Source organism: Empidonax traillii, unplaced genomic scaffold, assembly GCF_003031625.1.
Source record: "Empidonax traillii isolate 1590-97213 ecotype Southwest subspecies unplaced genomic scaffold, ASM303162v1 scaffold535:size1322822, whole genome shotgun sequence".
NCBI lineage: Eukaryota > Metazoa > Chordata > Aves > Passeriformes > Tyrannidae > Empidonax > Empidonax traillii.
Genome location: NW_020955728.1, coordinates 170,044 through 192,524, shown reverse-complemented (window position 1 = coordinate 192,524; position 22,481 = coordinate 170,044). Strand labels below are relative to the sequence as shown.

Here is a 22,481-nt window from a genome sequence, read left to right as displayed (position 1 = left end):
CCTTGAGAGAGATGTTCATAAGAGTAGTGGAAGAATTAGTATTACAGAACTAAACCAGATTAGGAGGGAATGTGAATTAGATTTGGTAACAGATGGTGCCGTGGAAATTAAAGGTGCTTTGCGAATGGAAGCGACAGCAGCTTGCCTCTTTTCCTCTCCTGTCTCTCTCTTTCATGCGCTTGATAGACGGGTATAAATCACAACAATCCCGTCTTGACAGCCAATTTCGAGAATTTGATCTGGTTAAAGACATGGCTTTCCTGCTCCACTCACTGAAACTGGCTGCTATTTTATTTTTATACAGCACCTTGTCATATTTAGGAAAGTGGAATCACCTGCCTCCCTTTAATGAAATTTTCTTTAATTACAGTTTTAGCTCTTTAGTGTTAATTACTTTTCCATTCAGCCTGAGTTCTCAGGCTGTCTCATAGGGATGTATTTCTCTCCCCCACCCCACCTCCCTGCACTATTCATGCATATGCTTTCATTTTTCTAAAGATGCTTTTCGTTGTTGGAAGTTGTTGTCAGATCCATTATAATTAGATCCTAATTATCAAAATCATCATTATTGTGTAGGAAGAGGAAGCATTGTAAACAACTGTTGAAGTTATAGGTTCTTGTTTGACAGAGGAGAAAAGGATATACAGGAATAATAAACAAGCAAACAAAAAGCCCTACTGAAAACTCTGGGACACATATCAAGACCTGGAGAGCAAACCTTCTCCTTGGAAGAAAAATCCACCCAGGTTATCTCTTCGTACCCATTCGTTAGAGTCTAATCCCATATTTTTTCGGAAAAGATCAGAATAAAATTATCCTGTTTCAGTTTGCTTATGTAAATGTTCGTCTTTGATCCTCTCATTGAGGTTTCCTGATATAAAAATCACTTTTCTGATGTGTGTCAGGATTGACTTATGGTTGCCTTAATACAATTACTTTTTGTGTTTAGGGCAGCAAGTGTAAGTGAAGAGACTGCTGTGATGTGTGGAGATGTAGAGATGCTTCTGTCATAAACATGCACTAGAAGTCCTCAGAGTGAAAGAGAAAAATAATGGACTGTACCTAAAAAAAAAAAAAAAACAACAAAAAAAACACCAACCTCTCAAAGTAAGAGAAGATCCTTAGAGCTGGCAACTAACAGTTGGTAGAAATAAAGCTTCCTACTGGCAGTCAAATCAAATGTAGTAACAACTCAACGACTCCCTGCTGCTTGCTGACAGCATGGTGTAACACACTGGGACAAACATTCACTTAAACACTGATTGCAGGAAAACGTCATTTTCCAACTCGCCAAGTAGCTTCTTGGTTGTGTGTGTGTGTGTGTGCGCATGGATGTGCAGTGGGGATTTAAAACTGGTGGCGTGGGTCTGGGAGGATGGACAGGACACACTGGAAGCCAGCTGAGTGAGGGGGTGGGAGAAGGATCACTTGCTTTATAAGTTTTAGTCCTGAGTCTTTTAAGACGCTCACTCTCTGATACTATTTCTGGTGTGTTCTCTCTAATCACTTCTCCAATTTAACAGAGCTTGGCGTGCAAATTATAATTCTTCTGTTATAAATCTGCAGAAAATCGGTGAGGGAGCTGGGTGGGGAGACAGGTACACGGTGTGAACACACCTACACTCTGCCTTTCATCCATGGAAGGAGATTGCTGCCAAAAATTATGAAAAATCTGATGATGCAAACTTTGACTGTCTCTTGAGACTGAAAGCATTTTTTTGTGTTCTTTTTCCTTTTGGAAAGTGATGAATGACAGCTATGTCTCTCTGATCTGTAGTACTGGCTTTCTGACTGGTGCAAGTAACTGCTTTTGATGCAGTAATCATTTCAAAATAATCCCTCTTTAGAAAGCCTGTTATGTTCTTGAATGAATCTTTACTTATTTTTGTAGTTTTTTATTTTTCTCCCTTGAGGTAGCTGAATGTAGCATTTCGTTTGCTTTTGCTATTTCAGCTGATTTCCCTTAATAAAAAGAATCCTCACAATTAATAGATGACTCCTTCACACTTTACTATGCCCTCTGGGGCCTAGAGATATCAGGTGAACTCCACCTGATACCGCTGGAATATAACCACAAGTAGAATAATATTCTGTAACAGAAAAACACCACCTTAACCAGAGTTTTTGCTGTCTTACAACATGGATTGCTACTCTGCAGTTTGAAATAGAGGAATAAAATCTTACTCTTCCCGATCGTATACCGATTTACGTATGATGAGGTTTGGCCATCATTCTAATATGTTTAATTGAAACTGTTTGGGCATGGGAAATCTCTCGGTGTGAGCTGGTGCAACTCTCAGCTCTTCTCTTGCTTCAGAGCTGGCTTTTTTCAAGATTGTTAAGTACTGTAGCAACAAAAAATATATAACATTAGGCTAGAAGTCAGTAAATTAGAGAATGTAAGTCAAAGGTACTACAATGGTATTGTTGTAGCTTCAAACAATAGCCACGTATTAAGTGTGTAAAGGTTAGAGGCAAAGGAGGAAAAGAAAAACATAAAAACTAAGTAGATATATTAAGTATTTTGTGAGGTTTAAGTTGTGTCAGGACCATAATATATACACAAAATACAAAATCATACATTTCTTTGATGTATAACTTTCAGGCATTCCAGAATGATTTTGATTCTACTTGCCTTCTACTTTTTGTGTTGCTTTTTCCTCATTATTTGCCTTTTTTTATTTTTTTTAAATGTAATTGAAAACTAAATCATCAGACCATACCAAAAAGGTATCCTTTCTTACTTGAAATACATGAATTCCGTAGAAGTAGGCAGATATTTTCTGCAGATGTTCTGTGGTGATGGCCTGCCTAGTAGTAGTGCATAACAGCTAATACGGTATTTTTTTGCATAAAACATATGCAAAAATGAAGGTCAGGTTTGGACTTTTTATATCTGCTTTTATTTTTTGCCTCTTGGTTGGAATTTTATTTGGTTTTGTCAGTGTGTTGCAGTAACCTGTACTGGGTACATTGGAAACCTGTGTCACTGAGGGCTGGCACCTTCTCAGATGTCTGGTGTTCTGGATCAAAAGTACAAGGTCTTTGAGTATTCTTCCTCGTTTACTTTTTGTTCCCAAAAGAGTACCTGATGTAAAGAGTAATATTTCTTCAAAGATCTAAATTCTGTTGCCTGTAAGTGCTTCAGCTTTTAAATTCAGAAGAGTAATGTTGCAGTCTGTCAAACTGTAGAATCTGTATGCTGCAGAGCCTGTGCGTGTCTAAGGATACATTTAATTAAACCAGCATTAGTGCATCTATACAGACTTATTAAAACACTTAGTTTGTCTCAATAATATTGATTAAATAGCAGTAGTTTGTTTAATCTAAGTGTATTTTTGCTATTACTACATTACTTCCAAGTAATCAGGGTAATAGTCATCATCAGTGAAATATCACGTTAGTTATGAAGTAATGCCATAAGAATTGATTTAGACTTGGCAGGAAAGGAAGGCTTTCTGTCATATAGTGCCAAAGCCCGATTTGGATTATTAGAATGAGACTTTTAAACATAATTTCTGTTCGTATAAACAGGGTGTGCTTTATAGGCTTATAGGTTATTCCGTACTCTGAGTATCCATTATATCAAGGAACACCTCAGACAGTTAATTATGCAAAACATCATGTAAGTAATTACACAGTATTATTATGCATTTAACAGTTTTATTGATTTGCCAGTTGCTCACTTACAGTATTTAGAGCTATAAACAAGAGATGCTCACCCTCAGTTGAAACAGGTCCAAGGAAATGAGCTCAAGATAAATGACACTAGTATGCATTGTTGCATCAGATGTAATCCTTAAATGTAGAAGCTGTCAACAGTGAGAATTTGCAACACATTGAGGTATCTGAGGATCATTTCCTTCTTGTTAACAAAGTTTATCAACCAGGAAGCACGGGGGAATCAACTTGAAATAGAAAGTGGAGCAATAATGAATATTTATTTACGGTGGGGGAGGAGGTTAAAATAACTCCCCCTGGTTTTTTAGGATCTGTAGTAGTTGCAAGTCGGCTACTTGAATATTTCGCTTTTTTAAAAGCAGCATAAAAAACAAAGTACCCTCTCAGATGAGGTGCAGATGTAAAGGGCCTGAGATAATGGCTTGTTTGGCTTTTGTTTTGTTTAACTAAAAATGACCACACTAGTCTTCTAGTGTCTTGTGTGTAGGAATTGCTTTAGCAGAGCTTGGTAGATTGCATATCAGGCAATAGTAACTGTTTGGGAAGCTGGATCCTCCGTCGGCAGTCATCAGCCAAGTCAGGCCACTGCTGGTAACAACACGATGACTTCAAGCATTGCTTCTTCTATTCCGGCTGCTAGTGACAGCTGCTTTGGAAGAAGGCATTGGCTTGCTTTGCTTTCCCCTTACTAAGGTGAAGTGGTGAAGGTTTCAAGAAAACATCAAAGAAAGAAGAAAAGCAACGAAACATTCAACATTTCTTAAAAAAACCCAACAGCAATAACAACCCCCCCCACCCCCACCACAGCTGTTCTGTTTTGCATAGGGTACCTTTATTATGTGGTTGTAAATGTGTGTTTATTAATAAAGACCTCATGTCTAATAACAGTTTTGTTTGTGCGTGCATGGGACAAGATTAGCAATACTTTGCAATTAGTGGTCTCATCCACCATGTTAACCAAGCAGGCCTTACGATATTTCATATTAAAAGAAGAAATCCTTTCTTTTCCTTCCTCCAACTAAGCCAGTGCACCTTAATGCAATGATGATATGTTAGACCCAGCAGTTGTCAAAGCATCGTATTACTGTGATGCCATAATGACACCCTGTCTCTGTAAAGTAGTCATGTTTTCTCAAATCACACGTTGCACCGTTGATTTTTGACATGACACTTCATTCAGTCACTTTCCTTTTCTTCGGTGTCTCCATTCTCTGACAATAGCAGCTGGTGCCCATTTTCCTACTAAGTGATTCACATTTTGCCACTTTACTAGAGTGCAATTAGCTGAAGCAGAAAAAAATGCTCACCGTAAAGCAGCTCGGCTGAAATTGTTACTCAGCTCTTTAACGGGACCCGGTGAATGTCTTGAGGTGTTGTCGTAGGCGTCGGTGCGAGAAGCAACATTTTTTTTTCTTTGCCTACAAACGTTTTTTCCATTTTACATTCAGAGAAACTGAGCATGTTCACTGGAACATGCTGCACTGTTTTTTGTCTACTGATTTTAGTACAGACCTGTGAAATGATACTGAAAGTAAGACAGTCTTTAAAAGGAAATGTATTTACAGTCAAAGCAAGGATCTGGCTTCCATTCCTGACTCTGCTTCTGACTTACTGTGTCACCTAGACCAAGAAATTCTTGAATGTGTTAGCATTCATGGTTAAGTATGGGGATAGTAAGACCTTTTTGGTTGACATCCTTGTGAGAGGAATCTATGGGAGGAAAATCTGATGGGTTGCACTGTTAGCATGAAAAGTACCTAGGTGTGCATAATAACACCTGCCTTGCTGATGCTCCCGCGTAGTAGCTGTCATTACAATTGTCAACTGCTAACAATCTATTCTGATATTTATGGAAATAGGGCAATTCTCTCTTCATGAAAAGAAAAAAAACTTCATGTTGAGGTAAAAGTGGACTTTTATGTTGATCTCTAGTAAAGGTACTCACTCTGATTATTGTGACTAGTCATTACTGTCACTGATACCACCAGCACAGCTCTGAAGTAACGAATGATGCCTTTAGCAGAGCTTTTCCTGTTCGAAAAGGGAGCATGAAATGTGTTCATGGATTATGAAGTATTGGCATGTTGTTTTGACCTTCTTTGGGTACTGGTAATAAGATGAGGGAAAAGTAACTTTGTGAACCAATTACACGTATGGATGGAATATAAAGAGTTCCTGGTGGCTTAAATGAGCTTTTCTTTTTTTAAGGCTATATACTGTAATCAGATGCAGTTAATTTTTGCACTCCACTTGTATATTGATACTGATTTAGCCAGTGTCAGCACTGTCAATATCATTAGTAATGTGGCAGGTAGATGGAAATATGAATGTGATTGCATTAATAAATTCTTAATATATTCAGTCTTTCATAAGCACGTAGCATTACAATTTATTCGCTATTGTTTAAGACTATTTTAAAGTGGGAGTTGCATATTGAAGTGCTCTGTCATTGTACCTTACTGCCAGCAGTTCCTGGCTTCAGGTCTTACTTAAATGAAGATCTGTGAAGTAAATTTAGTAGAGATGTTGAGATTTGTGCTGTATATTACATATTATCCAAGGCTTAGAGCACCCTATGTATTTTCTCTTGTACATGGGCATGGAAACGCTTCTAGAACCGATTAGTTACTCTCCCTAAAATTACTGAAAGGAAAGTTTGCCTGAGATCTCCCAGTTGTTAGAAGTGGGACAGCCCACCACAAATGGCACTGCCATCTATTTGGCTTAAAATCTAGTAAAGAAAAAAAACAACCCCACCAAGGCTTTAAAATAAATACTGTACGTTTTTATATGACACATGTTATTTCTATTCATAAACCTTAACTAAATTTAGATTTTTATTAATCCAAAGTGACCTAAAAATTTTGCATTAACAGCACAATGTGGAATTGGGCTTATTCTCTTTGAATGCAGATAAAGCCATCATCTTGAAAATAGCTCTTTCTGACAAAAAGGTGTTCTTTTGAAATAAAGTCTTATTCACTACATTCCTCTTAGAGTTAATGCGAATTTTAGTGCCTCTAATTTTAGATTGAAGTGAGGTCTAGAATAAAACCCACCGGCTGACAGTTGAATTTATAGATAGTTGTGAATATTTCAGGCTTGAATAATAGAGCTGTAGAATTTCAGACACAGAGAGGAAGAGAGAATTAAGCTCCAACTGTAGTTTTAGACTATAATGCAATGGTGTCTAGGAATTCTTCAGTCTAACGAGCTAAGTAGTAATTAGGAGGGAACTGAGGGAGGGATTTTACAGAGATCTAGCTTAGGCATTATTCCAAACGTTCAGCATGATAATTTGATGGTGGCCACACCTGCCATCCATATTAGATGGCTCTTAAATTACTTTTGTTCAGTAACGAAGGAGTGAAAGCCGTAGGTGTCTGTTGCCCACCCACAGCCAGTACCCAGCCTTGTCTCTGTTTCACCTTCCAGGGATTGAAAAAGTTTTTGTTCTCAGAGTCAGGCGCTGTTGTTTTCGCTTTTCCTTGGAATGGTTAATGTTTTAACTGCATTTGTGCTTTGCCAGCGTGCACCAAATCCAGTCTGTACTGTTAAAGCTGGCACCAAAAGCAGCTCTGGCTTGGTTAGTACCAGAAACTGCTACTTCAGAAGCATCAGCAGACTGGCTTTAGCCTAGGCAGCGCTGGTGATCAGATTTTAATGCTTGGAGAACTGAGATCGTATTTTGGTTCTGACTGCTTGGGGTGGGAGATATCCACTTTTGTACTGGCTAAAACAACGTGCCTGTGACCAGCTAATTAATTGCAAATGTGTTTTTCTGGAAGGGGAAGGGTGACATTCGAGCTCATTATTGCACAAATTAAATAAAAAAAATCAACAGTGGGAGTCTTACTCAAGAATGTGCCAGTTATGATGGACCGGAGGCAGTGACTCCTAGTGCTGTATTTTGAGACTTTATGTGTGAAGTCTCGGCAGAAGGGAGGTGAAAAGAGAACCAAGTACCTGTTTAGTCAATAAAAGCATCTTAGTGTGTGTGGAAAAATAGCATAAAAAAATTAGTTGGTAGTGAAAGTTAACTGATAATTTTAATCATAGCTGTATAAAATTCAGTGTCAGAGAAAGAGGAGAGACAGAGAGACACCGTGTTTTAGTACCATAATAACTCCTAACTCTAGTCTAAGATCGTAATGTATGTGAGAGCGGTCCAGTAATTATAAGGTAATAAGTGGAGTGGTGGTGTAAGTGCTCTAAATTAAAAGGGATTCGCAGAGCTGCTGTAAGTCAGTGCCGACCCGCTTTCTTTCAAACGTTGACTTGAGAAAAGTGCTTAGCCCAGAGTGCAAGTAGAAAGACAAGAGAGAGCTATCTATTAATTACAGCACTCATTAACAGTGACGGCTACAAGGCAGCAGATGCAGAAGAAAAGGCACACGCTATTGCAGGCTGGCAAGGGGATTTCCCCCCCTCCAGTTCTTGAGGAAAGGACAACACAAGCAGGTGGTCCAGTGTAATAAGATATTTTCACGGCTTTAACCTTCCCATTTCCTTGGTTTATTTGCTGACACCAGATAGCTTGCTCCTTCCACCTCCCCAAATAAGCACTGATTTTAAGTTTAGAGGTTGACATTTCTGTACATCAATCTGGCTGTTTTCCAAATTCACACGTTGTTTGTTTTCAATAGAATTGTGCTGTAAAAATTATAATTGAGAGGTCCTGACAAAGATCCATGGGCACTGATTTTAGGATGAATCCCATCCTAAGCAGATATCTTTAATGAAGGCTTTGATCTCAGTTACCCTCCTTGGAAAGGAAGACAACTCTCTGGATTTGTATCTGTCTTCCATTGGTGAATTTGATTTCAAATATTGAAGTAGAAATATATTTCAGTTTTTTATTTTTAAACACAAAGAGGTGGAAAAGTGAAGACAAGATCTCAAAAATTACCTTGGAAAGTTGAAGTCAGTCAGATTGTCTGGACTCATATGTTTGCTTTGAAAACATGAATCCATAGCTCTGTGTGGGTGGCCTTATGGGATAATTGCTTTTTTGCAGTTAATGTTTCTAGAGAAATGCTCCTAACTGTCATCTGTACTTTGGCAGCTTCTGAGAGGAAAATGCTGGATAGGCTCTTTGCTACTGGGGTCTCATAATCACAGCTGTAGAAAATGGAGATAATATCTGATTCTGAGCTTTCTAATTATTATTTTTGTCCTTTGTTCAACTTAACTTCAGATGTGTTTAAAAATAATAAAACACTTGGGGTTGGAAATAGGCAAAGATTTCTCCCCCTGTTCCCCCTGTAGAAAACGTTTTGTCGGATGAGGTGCTGTTTGGTTTTATTTCAGATGCTTTATTCTGAAAATGTGAGAACTGAGAAGACAGAATCTCACCTTCTGAAAGACAAAACTTTTGTGTAAAATTTCCTGTAATATATTTTTTTAATCCAAAAATGGAACACGTAAAATGTCAGATCCTATAGAGCTGCAGATATATGGGATAGTGGCATAGTTATTACTGGTTAGTCTGAGGATAATGGCTAGAAAGTAATTGCAGCCAGAGCTGATGAATCATTTCACTTAGATTTTGTGAAAATGGAGTCCAGCCTTAATTATTTGTTAGAGTTCCTCGTTGATGTGCTACTCCGTTACTAAATAGCTGTATCTATAATAAAGCAATATTAATAAAGGAAAAAGAAGATTGCAAGAGGCTTGCTCTTCAGTTCTGGGATCAGATCAATAGATGATGGATACGTGTTTTAGTCAAGTGCCTTGACAAATATTAATTATAGAGCAGAACATCTATGTGATCAAACTTGGAAATATTTGTTTCTGATAATGATGGAATTTACACAAAGGAAGTATAGATTGAAAAATGAAGACATTTAATAGCCAAGTCATCTTAATAGGATTTTTACGATTTTTTTGACTTGCTGGATGACAAGTTCAGAATTTAGAGTTGATGTGAAGTTGACATGTAGCCTAGAGGGCAGGTGGAGGGGACAACAGACGGATTTGGTCTCTTTAAAGTTTTTGTTTACTGCCTGTCTGGAGCTTTGACAAAGCTCTGTCATGCCCTTATGCTGATTACCTTCATGTAGAACAAGAAGTATTGACTAATGAATGAATGATGTGCAGTCCCTAACCCTTCCAGAGCAGCCTTAAAGAGCACTGTCTTTAATACACAGATTCTTCTTTCTCTCTCTCCCCACTACAGGCTTCTCTGCAGAATGTCAAGCAAAGATCGACACATTGATTCTAGCTGTTCGTCGTACATCAAGACGGAACCGTCGAGCCCTGCCTCTCTGACGGACAGCATCAACCACCACAGCCCCGGTGGCTCCTCCGACGCCAGCGGGAGCTACAGTTCCACCATGAATGGACATCAGAACGGGCTGGACTCACCTCCCCTCTACCCTTCGGCCACGGGGCTTGGGGGCAACGGGCCGGTCAGGAAACGGTATGATGACTGCTCCAGTACCATCGCTGAAGATTCACAGACCAAGTGTGAATATATGCTGAACTCAATGCCCAAAAGACTGTGTTTGGTGTGTGGTGACATTGCATCAGGGTACCACTATGGAGTGGCTTCCTGCGAAGCCTGCAAGGCTTTCTTTAAGAGGACAATTCAAGGTTGGTTATTCTTTAAACTTTCTTTCTCTTGCTCAAAATAAAAAAGGTGCAGTCTCAGACTGAATCCTGTTAGGTCTTCAGACTGTACCTTTTCGTTCTTCATACTGTGTGGTCCTACAGATGTTGGTCACAAAAAAGCCCCCTTGGGTTTCTTTGGGAGTTCTGTCTGTCATGTTCAAGACCCCTGCCATGTTTATTTTGGTTCTGAAAAATAGAAAATCGCTGTAGCTATCCAGTGCATGTTCAGATTTGCTTTTTGTGAGTTTCTCACGGATTCCCATAAATGATCGTTGTAAAGAAAGCAGAATGCTTGCTGGAGGTTATGTTCGGCTCTTGAACACACCTTGTGGCACGTGGGGATCGTGCTTGTGGTTTGCTCCTAGTTACACCACTGCCATACTTAAATTGTTACAGAAATCCAGTTTATTTTTGTTAAAACACCAGTGCATTTTAAATTGGCACAAATGCTTTGTGCATATCAGTGTATTAATAGCTGGTCTTTCACCCACTGTATACGGCGGCCTTATGCGGGTTTAACAAATAACTGTAAGATCACGTTCTGAGGAGAGTAAGTTGGCAGCTTTTGGTCTCTGCTCAGTACTTTGTACTAATCTGCTCTTGATACCTGTTACAAATACGCCACATATTTTGGCATAAATTAGTATGAATGGGATAATTTGCATGACTGCTTCTACTAGCTTCAGAACCTATGGAGACAAAATAACCTTCTACTTTGATTTAGATATCATCCTTTCAAGTAAAATTGAAGGTGCTTTATTTAAAGAACATGAGGCCAAGCTTGGCCTGTACAGGAAAGTAGTGTCACATTAAATTAAATTCAGCCTTCAGAGACTAAAATTAGGTTGCTAAGTCCAAATTTAAGCTCCTCAATAAAACCAGCTTGATTTTCATACATGTCAAGCACCTGGAATTCTCAGGAAAGACAATGGGATCTGATGATATACTTTTCATTTTAAAAATTAACATAAAGTGAGATTCAGTTCATTGTTTTACATAAACCAAAATTTGAAATATTTTGCCATGATTTTTTAAATATAGTACTTCCATATTTAATGTAAAAGTGATAAGGAAAAATAATGAATGTTATTTTAATTTATCCAGTGCTGAGGCAATGGCCATCGTGTTCTTCTTTCCCCCCTTTCACTGCTGGAGGGATTTGGGCTCTCTATGAGCATGAAGTACCCATTTTATGACGGCCATATAACCACTAAAAAGAAACATTAGACTTCAGTTGTTCTAATGGAGCTGAATGTTACACTGTTTGCAACCAGTAAACAAAGATACCTGTGAAGATTGATAGTGGTGGCCTGGGTTCATATGTAAAATGAGCACACATGTCGAAAACGTATGCTCATTTCAAGTCTCTGTTTTGGAAAAAGTAAAAAAAAAAAAAAAAAAACCAAAAAAAAAAAAACCCACAAAAAAATGTGTGGGTGATTTCACTTGACCTTCAAGAACATTTTCAGAAAAGCTCAAAAAATGTTTGCACTGAAGCAATTTGTATTTTGTGGTTGCTAAACTTCAAGCACTGATTTCAACCAGCAACTGTTTTTATAAATGGTATTTAATTGCTGTGTAATAGCTGTCCTACAGGACCAAATTGATGCATGATTATTTTAGTCGTATTTTGAGTATGGAAGAAAAATGCCACAGAAACGTTAGCTGATTGAAGTGTTGACTTCTGGCAGCAATAGGTAACCTGCAATTTTACACCACACCACAGACAGCAAGTTTCTGGGCATGGAAGAACAAGACAGGGACGTCATTCTCCAGATTAGCAACCTGGACTTGGCCATGCAGCTCAAGTTAGAACTGGCAGCTGTGCAAAAAGTCTCAGTACGGTTAGAGCAGTAGCTGCATCAGCAGGTGACAGTGCTGTGAAGACAAAAAAAAATAATGCAGTAAGGCAAAACCAAGCATCGAATGGAAGAGCAGGAATGAAGAAACTAAGAATAGGAAGTATGTTACCATCATAATGTCATGGCAGCATCTTCAGTAATGGTGCTGACTAGCCTGGCACCACTACTGAGAATTTTCAAATGCCATCCAAAATAATGGAAGCTACTTACTTTGGTGAATCAAACCATGAATTGTGGTAGGTGACAAAAAGTATATAAGAAAAAGGTGCTTCTTCGTGGTTTGAATGGGCAAATTCTACCTTTAGGCTTGCTGAGAGTAATTCCCCTGAGGTTTCTTTGCTGTAATTGATAAAATTTAGTCCCAATGTTCTGGAGGTCGTTCTTCCCTGTATCCCATTTTACTTCCTTATTCATATCACTTTCTTTTTCTGCTTGTTTTTAAGTTGATTGCTGCGTAACTGCAAATAAGAAAACAGGAAAACAGAAAAAAACCCAAATATAAAATAGAAAACCAGACTGCCTGAAGAGTCAAATACTGTAGCTGCATATGTAAGGATAATAAATCTCGGCTCAAAGAATTGCTTACTTTAAATGCAGATAACTTAAATGTGATGGGCACTTAATTATAGATGCAGTGAAAAAGAATGTTTGACTTCCCAAACCTTGCTTGTTGATCAGTTTACTAAGTTAGTTCAGATTTGTAGATCCTAAGTGCTGCTCCCATTGACGTCACGGGCACACCTGCTCTGACTTCAGTGGGAGGAAGGCTGAGCTGATAAAGTGAGATTGTGAAGCACATCTTGTGTTCGTCTAAGGCCCAGTGTCCCTTCCAGTGAGTCAATGGGAGTCTTTCTATTCTTTCCATTTCAGAGGAGTCTCTTGAAATATCATGAGGTGAGGGCCACAGGCAGCTGCTCAGGGAACCAGCACAGTATCTGTACACTACCAGCATGTTACATGAGAAGTGAAGTGTATCACACGATACCTGGTAGCCCCTACCCAAGGCAAATATCACTCTAATGTGGAGTATACACCTGTTTTTAAGAGTAATGGAGATTATCATTCCCTTTCAGATTCAGCAGTTTAATCTAAAAAATGTCCATTCCTGGATGATGATTTATCCTCTTCTTCTTCCTTGGAATCCCTGCTAATTTTGTTAAAAGTTAAGAAATTAAATTAACCTTGTTTTGAATTAGAAGGAGTAATTCTGTCTTTTTTGAATATATATATTTTTAACATAGGACAAAAATACATTTGGGCTTGTGGTAAAGAATGTATAATTATGATAAAAATCAATAATATAAAAAATTAGAAACAAGAAACTGCCTAAATAAAAAATAAAAAAAAACCAAAACACAAACCAAACAGAACAAAACCTACCAAAAAAGAGCTCAATGTATAAAATCAGTGTGTTCTTAGGTCACAGTAGAATCCAGTAATGTTCTGCCCCATTTGTGACATGTAAGGGATGGGAGAACTGGATGTTCTCTGCTCAGCCTAATACTCACTGAGCTGCGGCACTCAGTTTGCTTCTGGGATAATTTACATGGTGGCTGATTGCAAATGTCTCACAGAAATACACACACAGCCAAATCTCCCCAAAATTGGCTTAACATCAGGGATAGCAGAAAATAGCAACATCTAAAAATAGTTACAGGTCCATTGATTTTTAGGGTCTCTTCACAGTTTTTGCTGTGCACTGTATTATCTTGAAAACTCGCAAGCTTTCATTAAAAGAAAGAGAGGAAAAAAAGAATTTTCAGTTGTCAGCTGGGTGCCAAGTCTTGTGTTCAGCCCTGAGGTCTTGTACTTACTAGATATTTTGTAGTGAATATTTAGTGTAAATATATTTCTAATAATTTTTATTTGCTCAGTTATCATAAAGGCTAGTAAGTACACATTTTGCATTAATAATATGTAATTATTCAGTGTCTGTAACTTAAACATTTCAGCAAGTAAATTGCAATGGTATTCTTGCTTTCAATAGAAGGATGATAGGACTTTTAGATTCAAAGACAGTTTATTATGCTGTTTTATTTTAGCATTTGTCTCTCTAAAATAATGACCCACATCTGGAAAGCTTTCTTCCTTCCTCCTTCGAAATCATCAGGACTGTTGTCTTTGGACTCTTTAAACTAGCGTGAAAAGACAGTATGTAAAGCCTACGTACTGATATGTTGCCTTCGTAAGGCTTGTTGCAAAAGCCTCGAATTATTTCCTAGCATAGTGTTTGAATTTCCCTCACAAAAGCTCAAATAAGCAGTAGTCCTTGTAGTTATTGGACTCTGTTCAGGGTTTTTTTTTTCATATGTTTATTTTTAAAGGAAAAACTGTTGGATGAACAGTATTGAGGCAGCAATCTTCTTTTTATACACTGGGTGAGTAAAGCAATAGGTAGAAAGAAGCCCTGCAATCGTATCTTCACTGTTTCATTTAAGAGCTTCGTCCCTGAGAGCCGCTGCCTGTCCATTCCTCCCAACACAAACAAGAAATATTCTATCCTTGAGATACGGTTGTCTTTTTGGTCATTACGTGAATTAGACCAAGTCTGCTGTCTCATTTTTTGCTGCTCAGCTAAGAGCCTTCAGCTCTGCAGTGATGTCGTTGTTGTCTTCAAAGCCTGCCCAAACTGCTTTGTACTTTGTTCACCTTTTTGGTTACTCAAACTTGTTTTTAATCCCTCTAGTGTTCAGGTCTTTCAACCCTCTTTAGAGCATTGACCCATTACTGAGCCAATTTGATCTGTAAATGTAGAAACACTTTTTTTTTTTTTTTAATCAGGAAGTTTTAATCAGGAAAGATAGAACTAGCTATGTACATTCAGATAAGGCAGCATAAAGTTTGATTCGAAGTTGCACGTGACCAAAGTGACTTCCAAAGGGTATTTTGTGTCTCTGAAAGCTGACTTCTTTAATTCATTATTGTTGAGGAAATGAAAGCAAATTAAGCGAGATTTTATGGCTTTTCAGCATCTTTGCTGGTTAAGGTTATTGTTGTTTTACAGAAGGGTAGGGTGGAGACTTATATCTTAGTGCACTAGCCTGTGGACCTTGGCTCTGGTGTAAAGATGGCAGCCCTCCAGGGAACCTAACACTAAATGTCACCTGAATCCATCATTACCTGATTAAATCATTCACCTTCCTTATATAAGTGAGAGTCTGTGCATCAGCATTTCTTTCAAAGAATATTTTAAGCAAGCAGTGATAGATATCTTCCCTTTTCCCCTGATTTCTCTGTGCCTGTGGGCCAACCAAACTAGCGAGTATTTTTAATTCCTTCCAACACATCTTTTAATCGTGTCATAATGTCATTGCATAGCTACAGCAACCAAGCAAGATGAGACAATAAAATATAAACAGGTTGAAATCTGAGAACTAGAGAGAAGTTTAAAGATTGTTCTGTCCTTTTTTACTATCTCTGCTTTCCTTACAACCTTGAAAATTGTACGAAGCATTGAGATTTTCTGGGAATAAGAATAAGCATCCTGATTAGTGCATAGCTATTTTGAACCCATCAGAAATACTGAGAAAGAGATGTGATTGACAAATAGTGCTGGTATTACAGTAGCATGTATCAATGCCATTATAATTAGGCGTGGATCTCTCTTTGTTATAAACATCTCTGAAAACCTCCAGCCCATTTACAAAGCCCTGTCTAGTTTGAAACTAGAGACATGTGAAGTCTCAGCTAGCAAGTGATTTATTTTAATGTTTCTATAACTTTTTTAATGACCTTTTTTTACTGCTGTGAAAGTCATTTGGTTTACAGCTTTACAGACCAAGATGTTCTGTGTGCTCATAAACAAACAATGACAATCTTCCGTGCTGCCTTGGTAGAATTATCAAAATTGATCCAGATAAAATAGCAGTAGGGACCAAATGTATATGGTTCAGTCTTTCTGACTTGAACAGCTCTTCAATGTCACCCAGGTGGCAAGGGATCAATTCCCTCTGTGTCTTTAAAGTGTTGATTCTCTCTTAAGGTGACCTAAATGCCTTTAGTTTCTGTTGAAGAAGTTGACTCCGGTTGGAATCAAAGTTAGTTAGGCCCTTACAGGTTCAGCATGCACTAATACCAGCCCCTTACTGAAAATTATTGTGGTTTTTTTATGATGCTTGAAACTGTTTACCTAAAGTTAGAGACTGATGCAAAAATGTCATGCAGTCAGACCAACCAGCATCACCTTTAAAGTTTTACTTTAAATCACCATATTGCTTTCTTGGAATAAAAGAAAATTAAACAATATATTTTACAAGTTTTAAGTATATTATAGTTCAGTAACACAACATACTGATTTCTTCAAAGCAACTCAACATAGTGATTTAATTTAAAATGTACTTTTAAGCTGGCTGTGTCCCTCTGTCAAATACCATATTGTGTTGTGGAGTTATTTAAGAACTAGATGCTTCTCCTGACTTCCTTATTGTAACAGAAAAGGCAGCATAAGCAACAGAGATTAGGCATAATCCTCCATACATGGTCCTGTCATCTTAAAAAATATTTAGGAGAAAAAAAGACTTTTAGGAACTAAATTTTTAAATGTTTTGTAACTCTCCGTGTACAGTATTGTTTCGGAAGTCATCTGGGTGAAAAATTGTGAATACAGTCAGCTTTAGGCTTAATCATCTCCAGATGACCTGTAGCAGAATTCGTAGGTCTGTAGTTTGTAGGCCTATCTACAGTATCACCTGAATTGATCTGAGGATTTGTCAGCAAAAACTGGATTCAGCTAGGTTCAAATCCAACCTCATTCCAACCTGACCCTATTTCTGAAACCTTATTGATAAATGAGTACTTTTACATGTGAAAATATTTACTCAAATTCAGCTGAGTTCTGTCAGCAGAGTAGGGAGCAGTCTGGAAGAACTGAAACTTTAACCTGAGAAAAAATACTTTTACTTTCCTCAGTTCAGCTTCACTAAGACCTATAAACATCAAATAGATTTTTAAGTCCATCTGAGACTTTTTCTCTATCCTTCTTTTCATAAATTAGCTTGGTGCTCTTTATTTCCAAGAGCACCTACTTCGCAGTTTCTCAGGAACTCTTCTGTTCTGTTCTGGGTGGATTATGTATCAAGGTGTGACCTAATATACTGTAATTCACTCTCTGTTGTCTTAGATTCTCTTGTGTCTCTCTTTCTAAAATTTCTCTTTTATTAAATCCTGGAAGACCCATGGCTGTAATCCTGGCTACTTTTCATTTTCAGAGTTTTCATGTGTACGAGCCCACAGACAAGCAGGTGTATTCCTTTGGGTCTGTCACCCAGGAAAAGAGAGCGTGAAGGTGGTAGCTGGGGTAAACCTCACTGCAGAAAGGCTTAAATCCAGCGATGCAGTAGTCTCTGTGAAGAGTAATGAGAACACTTGTTTTTTAAATACAAGTTTTTGGAAAAAAAGGTATTAAGTTACAATAGGTCAAAGAGAAAGTTTGGGACAAAATGGAGCATTATTAAATAGAAGTAGAGACATTAAAATGAAGTTCCATGAGCTGATTATAGCGTAAAATTGTTACATTGAAGGATTGGTGGTTGGTTTGGTTTTTTTCTTCTTTTTTCTTTTTTTTTTTTTTTTCTTTTAAACCTACATTCCCACACGGTAAAAATTTCAATACTGATATCTGCAGTGTTCCTCCTGCTTTTTTAAGTTGGTCATGGCTACTCCTTCCAAACACATTTTCACCCTGTATCTCAGTCTTCCTCATATCTTCTACTTGTCCAAAGATTTTCTGAGCATATCCTAATAGCTTTTAGCGATCCTTGTACATATTTAGTGTTATAATATCGAATATTACAGTATGAAAAGGGAAATAAAGTTTCTGCTAAGACTTGCTGTCTGCAGCTTTTTTTGCCAGTGTTGCTGGAAGAGAGACCCCTGTTTCAGCCTGTCCCACAGACGGCAGCCTGTTTCTAGAGCCACCTTCTCATTCTTGGTATCTATGAGGTTTTAAAGTTGTAACTGTTGATGACAATAATTTAAGCCAAGGCATGAGGCCTGGTGCTTTCAGAGATTTCTTCATTGTCATGGTTCTCTCTCCTCCTGTTACCTTTAGTGTCACTGTCAATTCTATGCAAGAAATGGCCAAAATGGTTTTGAGAATCTTGGTTAATTCCAGTCAGTTGCCTGTCTTGTAAAGCCATCGAGTAAGACCCTGTACCATTAAAACTGCACTGCTTCTCCACATCTCGTTCTGGTAACATCCGAACCTCATCTGTGAAGTAAAAAAGATGGTACCCTCGGCCCACTTATCCCTGAGCTGTTTATAAAGATGTGACAGTCTGAAGCAGCTAAAACCATAGAGCTGGGTATACAGCTTTAAGTAAGTTTTAGCAGTTCATCTGCTCTCTCAGGATCAAATGAAATCATGTTTTTAGTGAGTCAATTGCTCTTGATAGGCAACAATGTTAGAAGTATTTCCTCATCTTTTGGCTGAGATAATAAAATTTAATAAATGAGTAGAAAAGGGAACTAATTTTAAATAAACATTCCTCAGTACATGAGGAGGGAAAAGGGACTCAGGCTAACATAAATCCCATTGTATTATTCTAACACAGAGCAGTGTGTTTGGGGAGTGAAAATTTGACATATATTTTTATTTTCAGGCGTCATACTAATTTACATTACTCAGCCCTTTAACTGCCAAACTGTAAAAGTCCATTACGCTACTGAAAGGAATATACAAATTATCCCCTGGCACTTCAGGCAGGAGTTTTACATATACACTGTTATTCTATCAGCCAGCTAGCTGCACGATTCTATTAAGGAGTAAGTGAGAAAATTATATTGCCAGCAAACTAATTGTACAAAAGAGTCTGAAATAAGTAATCAGAGCCCAGTTCTTTCTGAAAACCAGCCAGGAGATATTATAAATTGCTCAATCGTTCTTGTCAGCCCAGTTTAAAGACCCGGAGCTGCCATGTTGATTTTGTTCACTGTATAACACAGCTACCTCTCCAGCTGTTGACAGGACTGGGCAAACCCATCTTACACTTTTTCTAGCTGCTTAGTTTCAGCCTCTAGCATCATGAGGTAAGCAAGTAAATGGTAGAGCTTCCTTCTGGATCATGATTATTGAAATAAAATGCAGATCTGAGTATCTTGGATGGATATAGTGTACCTATGAAATTCATGTATAGAAGTAAATAAGAAATTATGAGAGCTCTAATGACCTGAAAAGTGCAGTAAATTCTTTTTTTTTTGCTGGAAATATATCCATTAATACTAAGAGTGGTAGGTAAAACACATTTTGAGTATGATATATATCTAGATACCTATCCACTGCATTTCTATGTGAAGTGGTGACTAAACATTAGTTCCTTGACCTCTTGCTGTGGTCTAGCCATATTCTAAGCTGCTGAAACGCTTTAGGGGAACAAGCTGTGGCCGCTGGTAAGATGTGGATCTTTGCTGCTGCTACTGTAACTCTACTGATGAGCTCATTGGAGAAATTCTTTGCAACATCTTCAAAGTTTATTTTCCAACAGCAAAAACGAAGATTGAACATCTGCTGTAAAATACAATTCATTAAAGTAAAGCAGCCAAAATTGAAAGGAGATTCCCCCTCTAAGCTAAAGTAGTGGAATTTTAAGTGGCTAGAATAATAGCTCCTTTTAGCATTCTTTAGGTGACAAGAATTTACAGGAAAAATAAGATACATTGTGCATAATGTGCTGCATGCTAGACTGTTGCACTCTGCAAATGTGAAATGTCAGGGTGTGGATTAGAAGTGTCTGCTTAAGAAAATGAGCAATATTTTTCTCCTTCTGAATGCTACTTTTTGATGTCAACATCTGTACCTTTGTGCCTTTAAACAAGGGCTCTGGCTACAGTGGGAGTGCTCCGCCTGCCCTGGTACAGAGCTTTGGTGCTTGAAGTTCTGTGTTGTAATCTCGATCTTGCTTTTGATCAAGATCATTTCTGACCTTGTGCAAAGATATCTTTGATCTTGTGCAAAGCATTTCTGATTCCCCGTTTTGGTTTTTTTTTTTTAAGTAGAGATGGTAATACATATATTACTATAATATAATGAAGTTAATTAGATACAATTTGTGAAAGGCTTTGAAGGTCTTCCTATGTAGTGGTTGTGCCTTACTAAGAATACTTGACTGGAGTGAGAGGATAATATGAGTCTTTTTTTAAGTTTGCCCTTACCATTGTTTTCTATGTATCTTTCCAAAAGTGTTATTTCCTAACTTTTCTAATGTGTATCAGAAAGAAGTTTCGCAAGAACTGTTAAGCTGAATTCCCTACCCACTGGATCCTGCAGTTTCTTAAATGCTTTCTTGATAGGAGCTAAGGAAGGGGAAGAGGACCAAACTGGTTTGAGTTTTGTCAACAAGATCTATTAGCATTCAAACATACCAAGATCTGTTTTACTCACCAACATTGCTAATCCACTCATGCAGCAGTGTCCAGAAGGAAGAAAGACTACAAAGGCCTGAAAAGGTTCTGCCAAGTGTGCTAGCTCTGTTGGCAGAATACGCATTGCACCGCGCAGAACTCCTTTATCATAAATACTTAACCAATTTTCAATAGATGTAAGTGGTTTAAGTATTATTTCCTGTTGAATTAGCAGTTGCTGAGCATTTGAGTCTTTGTGCAATCCTGCAATCCACTAATGTGATATTTAATGAGGAGACATCAGTCTGGAGAAAGGTAGTCAATATAAATCAGTGTTTACAAAGTGTGATTAACTCTGAAATATTTCATCAATGCTGTGGTCCCAGGCAGACTCTATGCTAATTATTAGAACCTGCGCATGTTTCAGGGGACTTTGATGGACCCTGAGTGCAGCAAACATGGAGCAGCAAAATTGCAATTATGCTCGGACTGTCTCTGATGACAATTTATGCATTTGGTGTGATGACCTCTTGCTTCCCAAGAGGGCAATAAACAGAATGCATTTTCATTAAGATACTAATGCACTTAATCACAGGGGGAAAGGGTTAGAAAATAAAGAAATACCTTTAAAGCAAGATGTGACAACCTGATGGGGAAGATACTTTATTCAAAACTCAGTTTCCTGGTGAAACTTCTGACTGCTGCAAGGTCTGTCTGTCATACTGAATGTAGTCATGGGCAATAGGATGCATGGTTGGGCAGATTAGTAAGCTGAGCTAAGCTGTTTTATGAAAAGTACAGTGATACTAGGGCAAAAGAGAACAGATGTTCTCCCATTTGGACTTGCATGCCCAAAGATGTGACTTAAAAAAAACCATAAAGAAAGTCAGTCATATGTATTTTACTCTTTCATTTATAGGCTTTAATTTTATTATTTTTGAGGCAAAATAATATGTACTAAGCAGTAACCACAAGGGAAAAAAAATGAAGAGACTGTTTTGCCCAGGAGGGCTCACATTTAAGGATCTATCTTGTTTTAGACCTTAAGGAGAGTTGGGAGAGGGAGACACAAAGGCAAGCACCTCTTCCAGTTTTTGTTATTCTGACAGCTTGGCAAGAATGATCCTGTTCCTGATGCTTCTCAGTACAAAAACTTGGTCTGAAGTATAGAGGGAAGGGGAGATGTCCTGGAGGAGAGATCTGACCTGGCAGCTGTAGAACATGCTAGATGTGGTGATAGCAATGCTGGCGAGCCCTGCCTGATACACTGTGCCTGCTGTAGAGGAAATAGAAGGGTGAAACTCTGTAGTACCTGGTACAGTTGATTGTGCAGTAAAGCATATTCAGTCCTCTTTTTGTATTCTAAGCAAAGAAAGGCTAATTAAATTGGCAAAAAAAGGAAAATGAAGAGTGCTCAGACTAGGAGCTAAGCATGTGGTTTGGTACAAAAGAAAAAAAGACAACATTTCTTCCTTTTATCATCAGGAATAACCTGTTTGAAGGATTTTGCTAGGGACCATGTGTGGAGTCAGACACAGACTCACATTAGTTGTGGCTTTGTATATATTTCTTTCATATAGATGTCTAGATTATTTAAAAAAAAAGGGGGGGGAGGAAACCTCATCTTTTAACTCAGCTGTTCATTTTTACTGGCAAGGTGTTTCCTTTCTGAAGCACTGTTTACTCTTGATACATTCCAAAATGAAACACAACAGCAGTTTTATGAGTGCTTAGTATGTCCCTTGTGCTGGTTAGTCAGTGACTCTGAACTCTTCTTTTCCTGTACTTTCTGCTGCAGGTAACATAGAATACAGCTGCCCAGCAACGAATGAATGTGAAATCACGAAGCGCAGACGCAAGTCCTGCCAAGCCTGCCGCTTCATGAAGTGTCTAAAAGTTGGCATGCTGAAAGAAGGTAAGACTGACCAACTCAATGTGTATCTCTCTGCAAACACATGCAACAACTGTAGGGCAATCAGGAAAGAAGAG

The 22,481-nt window shown here is 38.1% G+C and overlaps 1 protein-coding gene across 21 annotated transcripts in view; it reads left to right on the top strand.

Annotated features, from left to right (window-relative positions):
* ESRRG (estrogen related receptor gamma) overlaps window positions 1-22,481 on the top strand; it is a 403,057-nt gene that overhangs the window by 266,291 nt on the left and 114,285 nt on the right. For 20 of the 21 annotated variants that reach the window (XM_027897314.1, XM_027897329.1, XM_027897327.1 and 17 more), the window contains 2 exons: window positions 9,860-10,275; window positions 22,291-22,407. In XM_027897314.1, the coding sequence (XP_027753115.1) occupies window positions 9,860-10,275; window positions 22,291-22,407 (533 nt within the window). Of the gene's footprint in view, window positions 1-1,737; window positions 1,743-9,859; window positions 10,276-22,290; window positions 22,408-22,481 lie in introns of those variants that run through there. The other variant, XM_027897331.1, reaches the window with a different exon arrangement.